The following is a 20,233-nucleotide window of genomic DNA, read 5'->3' on the forward strand; positions in this document are numbered from 1 at the left end:
TAAGCACTTTGCTATAGATAATTTCATCAACAGACTAAACAACATAAATGCCGTTACAACACTAGAAAGCCTTAAATCTTCTATCAAAAAGAAATGCATCAAAAACTTAAAGATTAACGATAACTAACCAATGAAACCGAATTTAACAAAGGCAGTGACATGTGAAGAAATGTCTCTCACTTTGGAAAGGTAGGCGAATGTACTCTGTCATGCACCATCAACTTGAAAAAAAAAATTATAAACAGAGAGAAACCTGAATTCAAAATTCAGTTGTTTTTTTTCTTCAAAATTGTTTCGTTTCTTTTTTCTTTTTTTGGAACAAATCTAAGCACTGATATAGAGTGGAAAAGGGAAAATGCACATACAAGCTTTGATATTTCTGAAAAAATGAGGGGATATTCCTAACGTTCATAACCACCTATGGACTTGGACTTGTCTGTGACTTATCCACAAAACAAGATGTACATATTTCTGGTCAAGCTGCAAGTGTGTGCGTGTTTTTGAAAATGGTAAAAATGGGATATACAATTTTCTCGTGATACTTATAAAGTGAAGAGTCTGTGCAAGTGTCAAAAGCCAAAGTCATATAAGTTTTGTATTTTGTACGGCTTGTAAAGATTTCCCCTTTAGAAAATGTGAAGTATCACAAGTTATTATCACAAACAGAAGTGGAACATAGGGGCTTGCAAGAAAGAAAATAACCCAGACAGTTGGTGTCATCAAGAGTGCTAGAGACGGTACCCGAACTTGCTTGCTTGCTTACTTGAATTAAAGTGATTTTCGCCCTAATGGAGCATATATCACTGGTTTAATAACGCACCGCGTGATTTTTAATTACGCCTAGGGAAGGAAAGAGAGCCTCATCTCCCAGGCTTTTATGTACTCACAGACTACTTTTAAATTTAGCCACTCAGGTGTAGGACTAACTAGTCCTTAACAACCTGACTGAAAGGCTTTAAACATGAGTGGGAATAGTCTCACCACACACTCATATTTCTGTCCGAGCGTGGTAAAGGAGGAAAAAGGTGCTCAAAAAGACAGCCATGGGTGTTAAGTACTCAACAAAACGCTAGCCCGTACTTATTTCAAATCAAGTCGTGTCACCAAAAAAGACGACGTGTACGACATCAAAGGCATTGTCAAACGCAGAAACCGTAAAGTGGGCAAACGACGTGTCAAAGAAGTCAAAGTACGTTGGAAAGGATATCCACCCAGTTTTCATTCTTGCATCGACGCTTCGCACTATAAAAAGAAGTGACCATCATGCCCTTTCACACAGATTCAGCTACTGCGATCACTCCTTCACCCAATTCTTCTCTGCAAGATTTACAAACACAACCCTTGTGGGTGTGGTATGGAAAACGTGTGCCTAAAACGCAAATCGTCTTTTTCTGCCAAATCTTCGTGGTGTATTGTGTCATCGGTGCAGCCATTGCCAATCTGAGTTTGCAACAAGGAGACAAACACTTGTGGACCATTGTATTGAGCAGTTACATCGGTAACCTGCTTCCTAATCCCTCCCTGAAATTCTCCTCGAACGGGAACCACGGGAACCTTGTGTCCAGTGTCAGTGCCAGTCACCACTCCAACAACAACCCCATTTTGGGCGGAGACACTCCTCTAACTTCCAGTATCGCCTCGGAGAGCCACAAAACTCTGGAATTATGAGCAATAACAACCAATTTTACTTAACCTTACCCAGTGACAGTTCCATGGAGGTGTTTCCCAAGAACACGTTATGCTGTTACACGGTCACATTACCTCAGACCATCCAGTTAGATCACGAAGCCCATTGGGAAGTGGCTTTAGTGGAAATCATTCACCCAACACAAATCAAAAACATCACCGAAAAGCAAGACACTTTCGAGGTGGAAATCCTGAATGCCCAATTGGAGGAAGAAATCAACAAAATAGGGTTTTTAGGGGACACAAGACCAGCCAGCAATCCAGCCTTCATTATCTACACCTTGAAAATTCCTTCAGGTTATTATTTTAGTAGTGAACATTTGGTGGACACTATTGCGGACAGGTTCAACTTAGCCTTTGGCAAAGCACTGAACAGAGCCAAAAAAAGTGTGAAGATTGAGTACAATAAAGTGGCTCATCGTCTTGTGATCAAATTTCAAGATACGGACACATTGTCCCTCAGGTTCAATGGTAGTTTTTTTGAAATTTTGGGCGGACATGCAGAAATGGTCGCAAACAATATGAGCCCCAAGATCAAAAGTAATATGGATTTTTACAGAGCTTTTGGAAACCCGGTAGAACTGAACCAAGGACTTAATTTGATCTTTGTGTATTCCGATGTGGTGGAGTACAACGTGGTGGGACACACCTCTGTTCCGTTACTGCGTGTCATTCCTTTCAAAGTGGATAGTACCACAAACAATGACCAGGAAGGTGCAAACACCTATCACGTACACCGTGAATTTGTACATCCTCACTATTTGCCCGTCAGTAAGTCGTATTTAGACACTGTCAACATTGCTATAAAAGGAGATCTGGGACAAAATATTCCATTCTCCAAAGGGAAAGTTACAGTGAAACTCCATTTTCGAAAACGGTTCTCTAACGAATTGTAAGTCAAGACAGCGAGGAGGGACATTTCCACCCTATACAATCCGGCCAGATGCGTGTGGAATTTCAGTTTGCAGAAAATCTACGCGCAGATAATACGGTGAACGTCATCCTGTATGCTGAATTGGACAATACGATATAAACCAACAGTTTGAGAGAAGTCATTCTAGACTATTAGAAGTCATGGAGGATTTTTATCAATGTTTGTATAGTAGGGATTCTTTGGACATGGAATGTGAAGATCCCTGAGGAAGGAGAATCCCAAGACAAAGACGAAGAAGTCATCATGATGAAGTCTAGATGGCCAGAACAAGAATCACATTTAGTTTCCTGTTATGCTATAGTCTTGACAGAAAAAAAATTAAGGAATTGATCAAGAAAAATTGTTATGGATGTCAAAATGATCATCCCAGTCAAATTCAACACGATAAATGCCTGATGTTAAGTCAAGAAGAAAAATTGGACGAGTATCTGGACGAAGCTTGGAGTCTCATCTCGAACAAAGACGTGTTGCACCAGTGGTATAAAGACTTGCGTGAACATTCTTGTCCACCATTAACCACACAAGAGATCCATCGCATCGAAGCTCTCCTGAATCAGAGTGAGGAAACAGAACGAATAATCGTTTATTCGTCAGACATTTTCAAGCAAAAAGTCAGGATCGAATTGACCACTTATCATTACCTGTGAAGAAGAAAAAAAAACAAAAAATGGATACCTGAGAACTTTATTACCTTTTGAACCACAGTTTGTACACTGCTTCTTGGAATCCTGTCGTCTGTGCTAAAGATGAACTCCCTCATTGCACACCTCAAAACCATCAAGCTTATGTGATCAACACGGACGACAGTCATCTCCCAGGAACCCACTGGGTAGCCGTCTACTTTCCTCAAGAGGGATGTGTGGAATACTTTGATTCCTATGGACTGTCCCCTTTGGAAGACGATATCATTGACTTTATTAGAAGAAATGCTCAGACCACACGATTCAATAATGTGAAATAACAAGGCACATATTCCTTGGTGTGTGGACAGTACTGTGTGTATTTTCTGCATGATTGTAGCCTGGGCTATTCTTTAGAACATTTAGTGACTCATTTTGATGCTCGTCATTCTTCTAGAAACGATGTGAAAGTACATCGATGGTTTTGTGACCAGTATGCTTATCTTTTGTCTCTAACTAGAAAACGTAGTGTCCATCAATGGCCTAATGACTTCCGACAGTGGAAATCACAATTTCATTCACAACGTTGTCAGCCCTGTTTAAAGTAGAGTGTGAATTGAAAAAAAATGTTTGGTATTTGAAAAAATGTTTGATGTTATAGTGTTGGATTATTGTTAAAAAAATGTTAGAGTTGTTTGTTAGTATGAATAAAAAATGTTGTGTTTTGAAGAAAAAAATGCCTTTGTGGTTTATTTGGCTATAGGAATCTTGATTCATGCTCTTTGACTTCTCTCTATCCCTCCCATAACACTATTTGAACGTTCCGGCTAGAAAACCGTGTAGTAATGTTTTCCTTCACGTCCGCGCTTTGACTTTAAGAACCGGGGAAGTTTCCAGTCTGCCCATCCATTGTTAACTCATCCTCCTACGAAGATGTGCTCCAAACTAGCTAAGCTAAACGAAGCCTACGTGAATTTACATAGGGTCAGACACAGACTGATACCGAAGCCAGAAGAGATAGAAAATGTGAGAATGCTAAAAGTCACTGAAGACCTGAAAGAAGAGCTCGTCAAGGAGGAATTGAAGAAGGAGAAAGAAGAATGGATGGAGAAGTACAGACTTCATAAACAGCAGAGAGAGCAGCAACAGCAGCAGCATGAACCTAACAGAGGCTTTGTCAACAGTTGTATCGACACCAAAGAGTTCTTCTTCTCTTTTCCGAAGAAGCAGACCTTATCCTATGAGAAAGCCTGTCGTCAGAGGAGGCCGCCATCTTATAACCTAAGCGATCGCCATAGCTTCAAGTTCCAAAAAAAAAATTTCAGGGCTACCCCATACTCTCGAAAAGAAATAACATTCCATTGCCTATGATATGTTAGTCAGTTAGAAGAAAAAATACAGAAGTGAGTCTATCAGCACATGATTTCTTTATCTTGGTTAGAAAGTGCGACTCTAAGTCCTTCGTTTCCGTGGCTTATCAAAATTTTAAAAATAGTAATGTTCTGTAAAAAAGTGAGTGAGTGTTTCTTTTAGGTTTGTGCGTTTTTGTTTTTTTTGTTGGTGATAATATGGATAATGTAAGTTCGGGTACAACGAAATTAAAAGAATTAGGCCCAGAACTCGGTGTGGAGGGAAGAAATATACGCAACAGTAGCGGGAGCAAGAAATGCAGACCTAGCCAGTTAGCACTCCACCCACCTCGAGAACACAAATAACATCTAGTCAACAGCCGACTATACCTAACAAACAACCTGCCCCGGAAAGAGTGGTGGCAAAACAAAGGGCCAATTATGTTAAACAAACGGTATGGCAAACTCAAATGTAATTATCGGAGGCACTACGTTCTTTTCTGGGGCCCAGAGTGGCCGAGTGGTCTAAAGCGCTCTCCGTTACGGATCACTGTCATCTCACCTTTGTCTGCGTGGGTTCGAGTCTCGGATTCGGCTAATGTGGGTATGTGAGAAAACTTGCCAGTAGCTTCTCGTGGGTCGGTGGTTCTTTCCGGGTTTTTTCCGGGTTCTTCCTCCACCATTAATGCTGGACGCCATGTATAGCCTATCGCGTGCTGAAAAATGGCGTTAAACCCTACAACAACAACAACAACGTTCTTTTCTCACTCCGATACTACAGGCAATCTCAGCTGAAAGAACAACCACAACAACAATAACAGCGACAGACACCATAGCAGCGGATTTGAAACTATCTACCTCAACTAAAGAATTAGTATCAGAACCAGAAGAGGAAATTGAGGCGGTTGAGGAGGAAGAGGGGGACGCTGACCCTCGTTGAGAAGTACACCGAAATGGGACTAGATCAAGCATTGTATGACGTCAACAAAGCAGGGCAGTTTATTAGAGCCATACAGTACGTTGCCTACAAACCTCTAGACACCTTTAAACCAAGACTTTCTCAATGGGGATTAGGGTCAGAGTTCTTCCCCAATTCTACAGACAAACCTACACTGGATACCCCCTCAGTCAACTGGTAGAAGCCGCTGCTTACATTGCCGCCCATCATGGCTTCGCATTTCCTGATATCAAGAATCATGAGACTAGGAGTGCAGGAAAGAACGTGAAAGCAAAAGAGAGACGTGTTACCTTCTAATAGAAAAAACAAACTTTTTCAGGCCTCCAAAAGATTGCTTTTTATTGAATAGGGAACCATATTTGGCTTGGTATCCCTCCTTGACTAAACTATTCTCGAAACAAACTTGACCCATTGGAACACCGCAACAAATTTAACTTTTTAAACCTAACAGTGACCAAACTTGTATATGTCTCTTAGACATAATAATTTAAATAAGATCAGTATGGCTATTTTTATGTACACTAAGTACTAATATTAGATAGATATGTTAGGAAGTAGGAAATTTAACAGACTCGTTAGATTTGAACTAATTGCATAAGTGGTTAACACATTATTGGTACTTTTTACTGTCCATTAGCAAAAACGGGACTTGATTTGAAATAAGTACGGACTAGCGTTTTGTTGAGTACTTAACACCCATGGCTGTCTTTTTGAGCACCTTTTTCCTCCTTTACCACGCTCGGACAGAAATATGAGTGTGTGGTGAGACTATTCCCACTCATGTTTAAAGCCTTTCAGTCAGGTTGTTAAGGACTAGTTAGTCCTACACCTGAGTGGCTAAATTTAAAAGTAGTCTGTGAGTACATAAAAGCCTGGGAGATGAGGCTCTCTTTCCTTCCCTAGGCGTAATTAAAAATCACGCGGTGCGTTATTAAACCAGTGATATATGCTCCATTAGGGCGAAAATCACTTTAATTCAAGTAAGCAAGCAAGCAAGTTCGGGTACCGTCTCTAGCACTCTTGATGACACCAACTGTCTGGGTTATTTTCTTTCTTGCAAGCCCCTATGTTCCACTTCTGTTTGTGATAATAACTTGTGATACTTCACATTTTCTAAAGGGGAAATCTTTACAAGCCGTACAAAATACAAAACTTATATGACTTTGGCTTTTGACACTTGCACAGACTCTTCACTTTATAAGTATCACGAGAAAATTGTATATCCCATTTTTACCATTTTCAAAAACACGCACACACTTGCAGCTTGACCAGAAATATGTACATCTTGTTTTGTGGATAAGTCACAGACAAGTCCAAGTCCATAGGTGGTTATGAACGTTAGGAATATCCCCTCATTTTTTCAGAAATATCAAAGCTTGTATGTGCATTTTCCCTTTTCCACTCTATATCAGTGCTTAGATTTGTTCCAAAAAAAGAAAAAAGAAACGAAACAATTTTGAAGAAAAAAAACAACTGAATTTTGAATTCAGGTTTCTCTCTGTTTATAATTTTTTTTTTCAAGTTGATGGTGCATGACAGAGTACATTCGCCTACCTTTCCAAAGTGAGAGACATTTCTTCACATGTCACTGCCTTTGTTAAATTCGGTTTCATTGGTTAGTTATCGTTAATCTTTAAGTTTTTGATGCATTTCTTTTTGATAGAAGATTTAAGGCTTTCTAGTGTTGTAACGGCATTTATGTTGTTTAGTCTGTTGATGAAATTATCTATAGCAAAGTGCTTAAGATTTTTTCAGGTTTTTTATTATTTCAAGCCCTACAAAAGGAGACCAAGTTTGTTTTCAAAGAGGATTGAAACTCTAAATTACACGGACGTGAAGGAAAACATCGTTATGTTCATTCTAATCATGCTTGCCGTATCTCTTTGTGTTTTAGAGGTCATATTTCTTCTTAAGTAAATACACGCATCAATAGACAGACAGATTGGGTCATCATCCTTGAGTTTCACTGTACTTTCGGTTCTTTACTTCATACAAACCCCAAATTTATTAGTTTGAAAAAAAAAAAGATAACATGCCCCTCAGTACTGTAACACGTCTGTTCTGACTCTACCGATGTGAGTGTGAGTGTTTATGTTAAAATGTTTAAGTGAGATTCAAAAAAAAATGGTCAGCTTGAAAACGCGGACCAATACTGTGACGCTCAGTATTTTGATGTGGTAAGAAGAAATGGTACAACACACACACACAAAGAGGGCTTGTAAGTTCACATTTCAGTCTGCACTGTAATGGTAACAACGCAAGAACACAGGGATTATTATGCCACACAGTCCTAGAACAAAACAATGCATCACCCGTTGTAAGCCATTTCATTGGCTATACTTATTTTCTTACCGCGTTCACTTCGAATTGACTTGAGTAGCTATTCACACAGTGACGAGAATGGCCATGCTTTACTGGGTCTATCCTATAGGCGATTTATATAAAAAAAATATTTTAAAAAATTAAACTAATGCACGAACAATGGTTCCATGGGCGATCCCATGGAAATTGTGTCCGTCTTATTGCAAAATACATCAACATTTAATTTAACCGTGCAGATCGCTAGAACAAACCTCTGATCATATACATTTTGAAAAGTGTTGTGTGACACGGATCGCCATTGTCGCTTGGTGTCTGCTTTCTTCTTCGAAAAGAGATCGTTTCGTCTTGACTATAAAAATTTAATTTGACTAAGTTTTACGCACTACTTGAACTCATACATTTCACGTTGTAGGTGTAAGCCGTCGTTCTCAGTTTTCTGGAAGTTCGTTTTTGCGTTTCTCGGATGTGATACTATTTTTTATGGACCGAACGAAATTTCTTTTGGCGTGAATCAGGACTCGTGGTTTTGTGGCAGAATGGAGAGCATTGATTAAAGCCCAGTTATGTCGTCTTCGAAATCGCTGACACGGATTTGAACTAACACTTCAGGTTTTGTGTGAGGCGATACGGTACATCATTGCCTTTTACTTCCTCAATGAAATCGTTTCATCTTATTGCAAAATTACATTTGACTAGGTTTCATACGCAGCAGGTCCCTGCATATAAGGAGAGTGTCTTAGCGTCAGAGTATTCATTCCGCTCTCAAACGATCAAGAAGATGGAAGAGTCAGCACAGATCGACCTGCTGGTCAAATATTTGCTAAAAGTCATACGAAAGCATAATTCACATGCGAAAGTGGCAACAAAACTTACTCTTTTGGTCGTTGATTTGATGAGAGTCATACGAAAGTGTGTAAGTGCTAATGAAGTTTGCTATATCTGCAAAGGTAAATGGGTATTTGTCTCCAGAATACCTGTTTCGTCTAAGAAAGAGAGACAAAAGTCAAGATACCTAATATCGTTGTCAGGAGAAAGGACACTGGAATTCAGAGTGCCCTACGAGAAAAGAGAAGAAACAAAAACAAGACGAAACAGAGAAGAGGGATTCAGAAGAAGAAGAAATTGAAGATGATGAAGAACTTGTGCCAGTAAAGACATGGAAATGGAAAAATTGACAATGTGAGCCGATGCGTTGGCCCTGATGTGAAATTTCATACTACCTTCTAAAAGAGAATAGACCAGAAAGAACACGTAAGTGTCTCTTGGTCTTGACATTGTATAATAAGGATGGCGTGTTTTGTTTTCTACTCACACTTTATGAAACTGTGCCCTTTCACCTATCTCTATCCCTCTGGATCATGTTTTAGTTAGAATTGAAATGGAAGGATGTTTTCCTTCACGCACGCTCTTTAGGCATGCAAGTCGGTAAACAATAGTCAGTCTATTCCTCCATTATTTTGTGTCTTGATGTTTCCTAAATCACACACTGATGCCATAAAATAACGGGTTAAATGGGTTTTGTAGTGTTGGGAGTGGGGGTGGGTGGGGTGTAGGTGTTTGGCAGAGTTGGTCATTGCAGGTGAGGGCTTAGGTGCTTTCAAAAAACTTTTACTTCTTCACTCTGTGTTGATAGTATATTTGGGGTTTGTATGCGTTCGCGTACGTTTGTGTGGATAGTTTATTTGGGGTTTGTATCATCTCCCTTCTGTGTTGATAGTATATTTGGGGTTTGTATGCGTTCGCGTACGTTTGTGTGGATAGTTTATTTGGGGTTTGTATCATCTCCCTTCTGTGTTGATAGTATATTTGGGGTTTGTATGCGTTCGCGTACGTTTGTGTGGATAGTTTATTTGGGGTTTGTATCATCTCCCTTCTGTGTTGATAGTATATTTGGAGTTTGTTTTTTCCTCTTCCCTCTGTATGTGTATGTGTGTATGTGTGTGTGTGTGTGTGTGTATGTCTGCGCGCGTACGTTGTGTGGGTGTGTGTATTGGTCTCTGTTTGTCGTATAAAACTCACTTTATCCCTATCAGATACACTCTACCTACCTACCTGCAGTAGCGTGCATTCAGGTCAGCCACTTGCAACACTGTTGATATTTATCCCTAGTGTTCAGTACAGTGACGTCACTGACGCTGGAAATTTCTAGACTATAAATATCGACTTGGGGATTTCCACAGTTTGTAGCTATACATATATACTAGAATTCATAAACAGGAACGTCACTCAAGCTGAGGCTATAAAAAGATAGTGGGATTTTCCAAAGGAAAAACCCACAAGTTGGAGCTATAAATAGATAGTGGGATTTCATAGGAATTTCAGCTGATTATAGATACATAGGTATTTATCCACGATCGTCACAGAAGTTGATATTGTAAGTAGTTACTAATTTTATCCATTTTATAGTGTGTGTGTGTGTGTGTGTGTGTGTGCGTGCGTGCGTGTGTGTGAGTGTGTCTGCGCGCGTATGTTGTGTGTGTGTGTATTGGTCTCTGTTTGTCCGTATAAAACTCACTTTATCCCTATCAGATACACTCTACCTACCTACCTACAGTAGCGCGTATTCAGGTCAGCCACTTGCAACACTGTTGCCATTTATCCCCTAGTGTTCAGTACAGTGACGTCACTGACGCTGGAAATTTCGAGACTATAAATATCGACTTGGGGATTTCCACATTTTGTAGCTATACATATATACTAGAATTCATAAACAGGAACGTCACTCAAGCTGAGGCTATATAAAGATAGTGGGATTTTCCAAAGGAAAAACCCACAAGTTGGAGCTATAAATAGATAGTGGGATATCATAGGAATTTCAGCTGATTATAGATACATAGGTATTTATCCACGATCGTCACAGAAGTTGATATTGTAAGTAGTTACTAATTTTATCTATTTTAGTCTAAACCATTGTAAATTAATTTTCGGGGATATGTTTATTTTCCTTTAAATTCTGGGACAATTTCGTCATTTTAACGTTACTTTTAGTCACATCCATTTTGTCGTTGAGCATTTCCTTGATTATAGCTATTTATAGCATCATTACAATTATGCAAATTTTTGAACACCCCAGCAAGATTTCGGGTCTTGGTAATGCTTTATATATAAATCCCACGCTTGTACTAGTGTATGTATGTTTCTGTCTCTGTTGTGTTTTACCCTCTACCATCATTGTCCCTAGACAATCCCACCATGTTCAATTCCCCTTGACGCTATACAGACGCACCATGTTCAATTTCCATATGTTAAATTCCCCTTGACGCTAGACAGTCCCACGATTTATTCCCATGTTAAATTCCCCTTGTCGCTAGAGTGACCCACGATTTATTCCCATGTTAAATTCCCCTTGTCGCTAGAGTGACCCACGATTTATTCCCATGTTAATTTCCCTTGTCGCTAATCTGACCCACGATTTTTCTCCATGTTAAATTTCCCTTGTCGCTAATCTGACCCAAGGGTGTTTTTAATGCTAATTCCCATTGTCGCTAATCTACCCCCCTTCACTACTGGTGTTATATTAAGATCTAAAGCTAGATGGTATGAATTTGGGGAAAAAAGCACAAAGTACTTTTTAAATCTTGAAAAAAGAAACTATGTTAATAAGACAATAAAGGAAATTATTTTAGATGATGGGACAAATATATCTGACCAAATAGATATTTTAGAAGCACAAAAACAGTTTTATATGGAATTGTTCAAAAGTAGAATTGCTCAGCTTGATGATGAGGCTATTCAAGAAATTCGAAATAGATTTTTTAATCACAATATTAAACTTAGTCGAGAGGAAAGAGAATCATGCGAGGGTCTGCTTACAATTAATGAATTTGGTATGTCTCTAAAACGGATGGAAAATGGAAAAAGTCCTGGCTCGGATGGATTCACTGTAGAGTTTTATAAATTCTTTTGGAAGTCTCTGGGGGGATTTATATGTAGATCAATAAAGTACGGATATACTGTAGGAAAACTTTCAGATTTTCAGACTCAAGGAGTCATCACCTGTCTACCAAAGGAGGAAAAAGACAGAAGATATTTTAAAAACTGGAGACCTATATCACTTTTAAATACTGATTATAAGATTGCTTCGGGAGCAATTGCAGCTAGGATTAAAAAGGTTCTTCCATCAATAATCAGCGATACTCAGAAAGGATATATGAAGGGTAGATTCATTGGAGAAAACACCAGACTATTATATGATATCATGGACCAACTTGAGAATGAAAACAGATATGGTTTATTATTGTTAATAGATTTCGAAAAAGCCTTTGACTCAATCAACTGGCTCTTTGTGGAAGAAGCTCTACAATCTTTTAATTTTGGTGATTTCGTTTGTAAGCGGTTTAAACTGTTTTGTAATGACTCTAATAGTTAATAGTTGTGTTATAAATAATGGACATATGTCATCTTTTTTTAGACTTGAAAGAGGATGTCGTCAAGGAGATCCCCTTGCACCTTATTTGTTTATCATTGGGGTTGAGATTTTAGCTATAACTTTAAAGCAAAACGTGGATGTACGGGGAGTAATCTTTGACGCCAGTGAATATAAATTGGGTCAGTATGCCGATGACGCTTTTATTCTTCTTGATGGATCTAGTTTTTCTCTTGAAGCAACTATGAATATCTCGCAAGGATTTTCTCTATTATCGGGACTTAAATGTAACATAACAAAAACAAAAGCTATTTGGATTGGAAACAGGAAGTTTTCTAATGAAAGAATATGTCCCGAAATGGGCATAATTTGGTCCTCTTCTAACTTTACACTCCTTGGCATAGAATTTTCTCCAGATTTACAACAGATGGTGGAAATCAATTATATGAAGAAACTAACAAAGGCAAAACGAATACTGGCAAGCTGGAGTCAAAGACATCTATCAATAGTTGGTAAAGTAATTGTTGTAAAGACTCTTGTTCTGCCCATATTCATACATCTTTTTTCAGCACTTCCTAACCCATCAGCAAAAGTTGAAGCAGAACTAAATCGCATGTTATTTAAATTTGTATGGGGTGGAAAAGTAGAGAGAATAAAACGTGATATACTAGTTTCCCCAGAAAACGAGGGAGGACTAAATATGATACACATATTTTCATTCATTAGGTATATTAAAATAAGATGGGTTAAAAGATTGCTGGAAAAGGAAAATGGAACGTGGCAGAACTTAGTCAATACAACTATACTCAGAAATAAAAAGGGTATTTGGAATTTAGGGAGAAGGAAATTAGAAGAATTTTGTAAGTTCATTAAAAACGGTTTTTGGAGAGATGTAATTTTGGCAGTATCTAAATGGAAAGAAGAACCGCAAAGTCCTAACGAGTATCTATCCATGAGTATTTTAAATTTTGTCCCCCCTAAAATGATCTATCAATACAAATCCTGAACAGAAGCTGGTTTTGAAATTCTGAACGATCTAGTAGATGTTCACGGTAATTTAATACCTTTTGAGATAATAAAACAAAAAACTGGAAGCGATGATTTCTTGAAATACTTCTCCTTAATATCCAGAATTCCTAAAGCATGGAAAGATGCCATAAAAAACCACCTAGTACATAATAATTTTGATAAGCAGGAGGATAAAATAACAAACTTGCGAAAACAAGATTCACTCAAGTTTGTTTACAAAGATCTTTTACAGGAAGCTAAAAGGCAACACACTGCGAAGCAAGAAACTTGGATGCAAGTATTTAATAAAAATATAAGTAGTGAGGAGTGGTCTGATATATATAGCCGGGCAAAATGCTGTACCAAGGATACCAAGCTGATCTCTTTTAACTTTAAATTAATCCATAGAATAATCGCTACTAATGATTTTCTTAAAAGAATTAACATATTTGATGACAACAAATGTACTTTCTGTAAGAGTGAAACTGAAAGTATTGAGCATCTCTTTTATGACTGTAGTATTACTTCACAGTTTTGGTACCGTTTTATTGAAGTTTTTGCACCTTTTTGCCCAAATATTGTACATCTGTCCAAAAAAGAAACATTTTTAGGAAGTGAACAACTGGACAGTTTGGGTAATTTTCTGCTTATTTTGGCAAAATATTATATTTATACTTGCAGATTCAATATGAAAAATCCTTCTATTTTTGCTTTTAAGCAAATAGTTGCAATGTATAAGAACATTGAAAAATACACTGCTAAGGTAAATAAAAAAGAGGACCAATTTCTTCAAAAATGGACCTCAACAATGAACATTTAACTCATCTCTGACTTGAGGGTAAACAGGAACAAAATACTGTAATATCACAAAGTCATGTCACCTAGATTGTGTGCCATATGCATGTGTATATGCGTGTGTGTGTGTTTTTTTTCTTTTTTACTTTCTCTGTAGATTATATTTATTATCCCTAGATTATCTGATAACCAGAAATGTTTGATTGTAAGGTGACCCTGGGATGGTTCCTCGACCCATTGGTCAACCTATTACGGGGTTAATAAAAAAAAAAAAAAAAAAAATTTCCATAGAAGAAAAACTTGAATTAAACAATTTGAATAAATAAACTTCGTGCCCAATGAACTAATGAGCACAAGAATAATGCAACTGACTCTGCTTCAAGATCCTTTAGCACAACTAATAACTATAGCACAACTAATAACTATAGCACAACTTAAAACTATAGCAATGTAATAACTATAGCACATATAATAACTATAGCACAACTAATAACTATAGCACAACTAAGAACTATAGCACATCTAATAACTATAGCACATCTAATAAATATAACACATCTAATAACTATAGCACAACTAATAACTATAGCACATCTAATAACTATAGCACATCTAATAACTATAACACAACTAATAACTATAGTACTTCTAATAACTATAGCACATCTAATAACTATAACACAACTAATAACTATAGCACATCTAATAACTATAACACATATAACTATAGCACAACTAATGACTATAGCACAACTAAGAACTATAGCACATCTAATAACTATAGCACATCTAATAACTATAGCACATCTAATGACTATAACACATCTAATAACTATAGCACAACTAATAACTATAGCACAGCTAAGAACTATAGCACATCTAATAACTATAGCACATCTAATAACTATAGCACAACTAATAACTATAGCACATCTAATGACTATAACACATCTAATAACTATAACACATATAACTATAGCACAACTAATAGCTATAGCACAACTAATAACTATAGCACAGCTAAGAACTATAGCACAACTAAGAACTATAGCACATCTAATAACCATAACACAACTAATAACTATAACACAGCTAATAACTATATCACAACTAAGAACTATAGCACAACTAATAATTTTTCTCAGTAACGAGATTATATAGTTCGCTATCTGGCATCAGGACACAATCAACATATTCTATTAAAATAATATTACCTAATGGGAAATTTCAATCTGGAAAGTTCCTCATATTTATAAAATAAAATCTTAGTTTAATTAGAAGTGTTACCAAAATTACAGTATAAATTTAAGGAAACAACAGATAGACATGGCAATTCACGGGGACTTACCAAAAGGTTTGGATACATATTAAGACAGACATGTTGTTTACGAAACCAAAATCAATGTTTCAGGTCAAGTAGAAAACGAACATGAAAATTAAGCTCGACAAAATGTTTTCTTATGTACTCACACAAGACAAACTGGTCACGTGCTAATACAAATACAATTAAAGAACTCTGTCTATGACTGGATACAATTATTAAGAGCATATAATATAAAAACCCAAATGTGTATAAAGAGCGAAAGACACAAGTACAGTATACATACCAAGAAATACTGGTGGATACTTTTAATTTAGACTTACCTGAAATTGGTCTCGTCTCCTATCTCGATGTCTGTAATAACAAATTATATTGATTTTTAATGTTCTCTCTGCTCATAACGTATTTTGATATTCATCAAGATCTAATCGAATAACTGTATTCTTAAGAGGAGAGAACAAAAAGAGGAGTAGACCGTTTCATACAGAGCGTGGGAAGGGTTAATATTCTTTCCATGCAAGTGACAGGAGAGGAGAACATGTTGCACATCAAATGCTAGCATACTTCAAAAGTGTTTCTACATTAAAAATTCATAATCACATAATGTGGTTTTGGAATATTGATACTGGTTTCGAAGCATATCAATCTCGAGCTGAACTTCGCTCAAAACGGATGAGGTTGACCGTTATACTATTTATATCAAACTGAATTGTGAACACACACACACACACACACACACACACACACACACACATTGATACATAAGATGTGTGCGCAAGCTCATGTCAAATAAATTTGTATCAATAGGTACCGCTTTTTTCCAACATACTGCTGCTTGTGCTTTCCAGCGTGTTCTTCCAACACACTTATGTTTGGAAATGGTTATTTGTAAACATTTGAACTTGAGATATTCTAAAATAAATGGATAAATTTGACAAGATATTATACAATCATGCTAATGAATTCTTTGTTTACTTATTTTATGAGAGAGTGGGGAGAGAGAGAGACTAAAATTTCACATTAAATTAAAATGCACATTTGATACATCTTTCATGTACAATTGTATATTTCATATAATTTGTCCAATAGAACATTTATAATCTCTCAGGTTACAACTTGACTAGCCACGCATAATTTTCCCTTAACTTTACCTTTATGATATTTCAACCTTCCAGACAACTAGTCCACCAGCAATTCAAAACTCAACACAAAACAAAATCTTACAACCGTACCAATGATATATATTTGGGACCAGACAGTATTTGTTGTAAGACTACATGTCCATGTTTCAAAACACGTACTAACTTGCAATAATACCGAGTTGCAGATTTTAATGACAGCGAGGGGACTCCTTGGCGGAATTTTATAACTCGTTAAAACACAATTTTGGTTGGTAGGTGTGACAAAAGGTGTCATCACATATATTTGAAAATAAACAAAATCATACCCAGCTGGTGTCAACTTTCGTAAGTTAGCAAATGTTTTACGAGATCAAAGGGACGCTCGAGCTCAAGGGCTTAGCCTACCTTGCCCATTCCCCTCGGATTAAGATACTCACTTTAACACACAACACCGAGACAATTAACCTGCAAATGACACGAATGATTTCAGAACTATTACCTATGTCTCAATCTATGAATGGTCCTCTAGAAACTATGATAGCAAAACATAAATATTACCCATGTTCGATAGAAAGAGGGTAATTTAAAAATTCTGATAACAGAAATATTATCCATGTGTCTAAGTTGAAATGCTTCTTTTAAAAACTATGATAACACAAAACTATGATAATATAACAAAGATATTACCCAAGCCTCAATATTGAAATGGTCATTTAAAACTATGACAACCGGATCATACAGGTATACGAGCCGAATGCCGTCTACATGTATATGGGGTTCATTCTATTTGTGTTTCAACTTATACCAACAGCTGCTTAATGTTAACTTACCAGTGAGTTCCAGATCAGCTGTCTTGCTGATACTCGGATCCTTATGATTTTTCTGGTTCTTTTGATGGATATTTGAATATTTTGGGTCAGTTCTTGACGCAGAGCTAAGTAATAAATGTTTAAATCAGAATAACACTAAACTATAATCAGAAAGCGAATTGAAACTTAAATAAACTACTAATATATAGATGAACGTGTGAGAAATAGCATAGGAAATGCTACCCTATAGATACACTTGAGAGAAATAGCATAGGAAATGCTAATCTATAGATATACTTGTGATAAATAGCACAGGAAATGCTAACCTATAGATATACTTGAGAGAAATAGCATAGGAAATGCTAATCTATAGATATACTTGTGATAAATAGCGTAGGAAGTGCCACCTCCATGTCCGAATGTCTATTTATTATATCCATGTTTATAGCTGGCACATTATTTATGCATGTTAAAGATGAATTATTAAGTGTCACGAAACTAGATATGAACTACATGCATTATTCCACAAAAAGACTGTACAAAAACTGTATATGTGACAATGCTAACTTTTGTAGCCATCAACCATCTAATTATGATGCATACACATACCAAGTTTCATGAGAATATGGTATATGAAACGGATCAGTATATATGAAACGGATCAGTATATATGAAACAGATCAGTAGATAAGAAACAGATCAGTAGGTATGAAACAGATCAGTAGATAAGAAACAAATCAGTAGGTATGAAACGGATCAGTATATATGAAATGGATCAGTAGATATAAAACGGATCAGGAGAAATGAAACAGATCAGTAGGTATGAAACGAATCAGTATATATGAAACGGATTAGTAGGTATGAAACGGATCAGTATATATGAAAAGGATCAGTAGATATAAAACGGAGCAGGAGAAATGAAACAGATCAGTAGGTATGAAACGGATCAGTAGGTATGAAACGGATCAGTATATATCAAAACGGATCAGTAGATATGAATCGGATCAGTAGATATGAAGAGCATACAAAGTTTATAAACGAGTAACGAGTACGAAAGCAGCTATTCAGCAAAGCTCTCTTTTGTATCTGACACACCTTCAGATCATGACATGCATACCTACGAAGTTTAACAAAAAAATATCTCAAATGGTTTGGCAGATAAAACAGGTTTTAAAAGAATGTATTCGGATTTAAACATTTGGATGATGCAAGTGAGAGGATTAGGCTTGAAATTGGGATTAGTCATACTACCATATGTGTTAAGCATAAATAATAATATAAATGGACTGAAAGGAAATTTATTTGCTTTCAGATAAACATATGAGTCGCTCATAATATTCAATATACTTTAGGATGTATGCGTTATTATTCTGGAATCATAAGGAACAATTCAGTTAGAATGGTATGCGTTAGTTTTTTGTTTCTGTTTTCATTCTCAATTTTATTTTTTGTTAGCAGGGAACTTTAATCACACGTTTCAAAGGTTCAAAGTTCGATATATTTCTCAATTTAAAAACCACAGAACATTGTCTGTTATATGTTGAGCACTAGTTCTCAGCATAATGGCCTGCCATATGTGTCTTTGTAGGGTGTCTATACTGGTTAATGAAGAAGACGAATATTTAACTTGTGAACGTTAGCAAGTTGGGAAACTAATTAAAGTACATGTCATCATGAGAGAATCTATGGATAAAATATGTATTATACAACCACTAAAGTATGGTTGTGCCAACAAGATTTTGCAAATGAGAAACTAATATCAGAATTAAACGCAGAGTCATAAATATTTAGTGCATGTTACATGTAATCCTGATATCGCACTGGACATGAAAGCCATTTTCATTAATTGACAATGCTTCATTTTACTTTTGCATTACTTATTCTTACCTGAGAATATCATTTCCTAAATAGTCTTCTGAAATATAATATAATATAATATAATATAATATAATATAATATAATATAATATCGTATCATACCATATCATACCATATCAAATGATATAATATAATATAATATAATGTAATGTAATGTAATTAACGTAACCGGATGTAACGTAGTGTAACATAACATAACATAACATAATATAACATAACATAACATAGCATATCATAACATACTATAACATAACACAGCAAAACATACCATGACATGACATAACATAACTTAATATGCCATGCCATGCCATGCCATGCCATGCCATGCCATAACATAACATAACATAACATAACATAACATAGCATATCATAACATAACATAACATAACATAACAAAACCTACCATAACATGACATGACATAACATAACATAACATGACATGACATGACGTGACATAACATAATATAACATAACATAACATACCATAACATAACATGACATAACTTAACATGAGCAGCAAGAACAACAACGTTTAGTTTGTCACACATCGCTCACCTGGATTACATTGTCGAAGTAATTCAAGGATTATTACAGCTAGTGAATTAAATCAGGGTTAATTGGCTATTATGCCAGTGTCATTGTCGTCATGTGTTACTTGTTAAAAATATTGTTGTTTTTAAATTTACATCTGATTTAGCTCATTTTCAAGTACGGTGGCATAATTTGTACATGGTCTAAATACCTTTGTGTTGAATTGATATCTCACCATCTGTGAAAATAAAAGTAACAGACTACTTATATAATTATCATCCAGAATCATGGTAAGTAATTTATTTTAGTATACTGTTGCAAAATGTTTGGTCACTATTGGCATGCATATAATGTTATCCCATTACCATTTTAATCTTTCGAACTTACTTTTTCATCTAGTCTTCCTTTCAATGGGCTGCAGTTATTGTGCATTGTTAATGTAGAAGATGCCATCAAGATGCAAAGCATTTATCTTCGTACATGATATTACAAATTGTCTTGAGGTGGCCTCATTAATAAACAGTACTAGTATTGCA

The 20,233-nt window shown here is 36.3% G+C and overlaps 1 protein-coding gene across 1 annotated transcript in view; it reads right to left on the minus strand.

The window, feature by feature from the left end:
* LOC149796083 (uncharacterized) overlaps positions 1–20,233 on the minus strand; it is a 35,990-nt gene that overhangs the window by 15,071 nt on the left and 686 nt on the right. Inside the window, exons 2-4 of the mRNA XM_089963919.1 lie at positions 19,177–19,204; positions 17,311–17,414; positions 15,683–15,713 (exon numbers count right to left, since the gene is read on the minus strand). Coding sequence (XP_089820045.1) covers positions 15,683–15,713; positions 17,311–17,414; positions 19,177–19,204 — 163 coding nt within the window. The remainder of the gene's footprint in view (positions 1–15,682; positions 15,714–17,310; positions 17,415–19,176; positions 19,205–20,233) is intronic.

Source organism: Sinohyriopsis cumingii, chromosome 7 (genome assembly GCF_028554795.1).
Source record: "Sinohyriopsis cumingii isolate HCF-2022 chromosome 7, ASM2855479v2, whole genome shotgun sequence".
NCBI classification, from domain to species: domain Eukaryota; kingdom Metazoa; phylum Mollusca; class Bivalvia; order Unionida; family Unionidae; genus Sinohyriopsis; species Sinohyriopsis cumingii.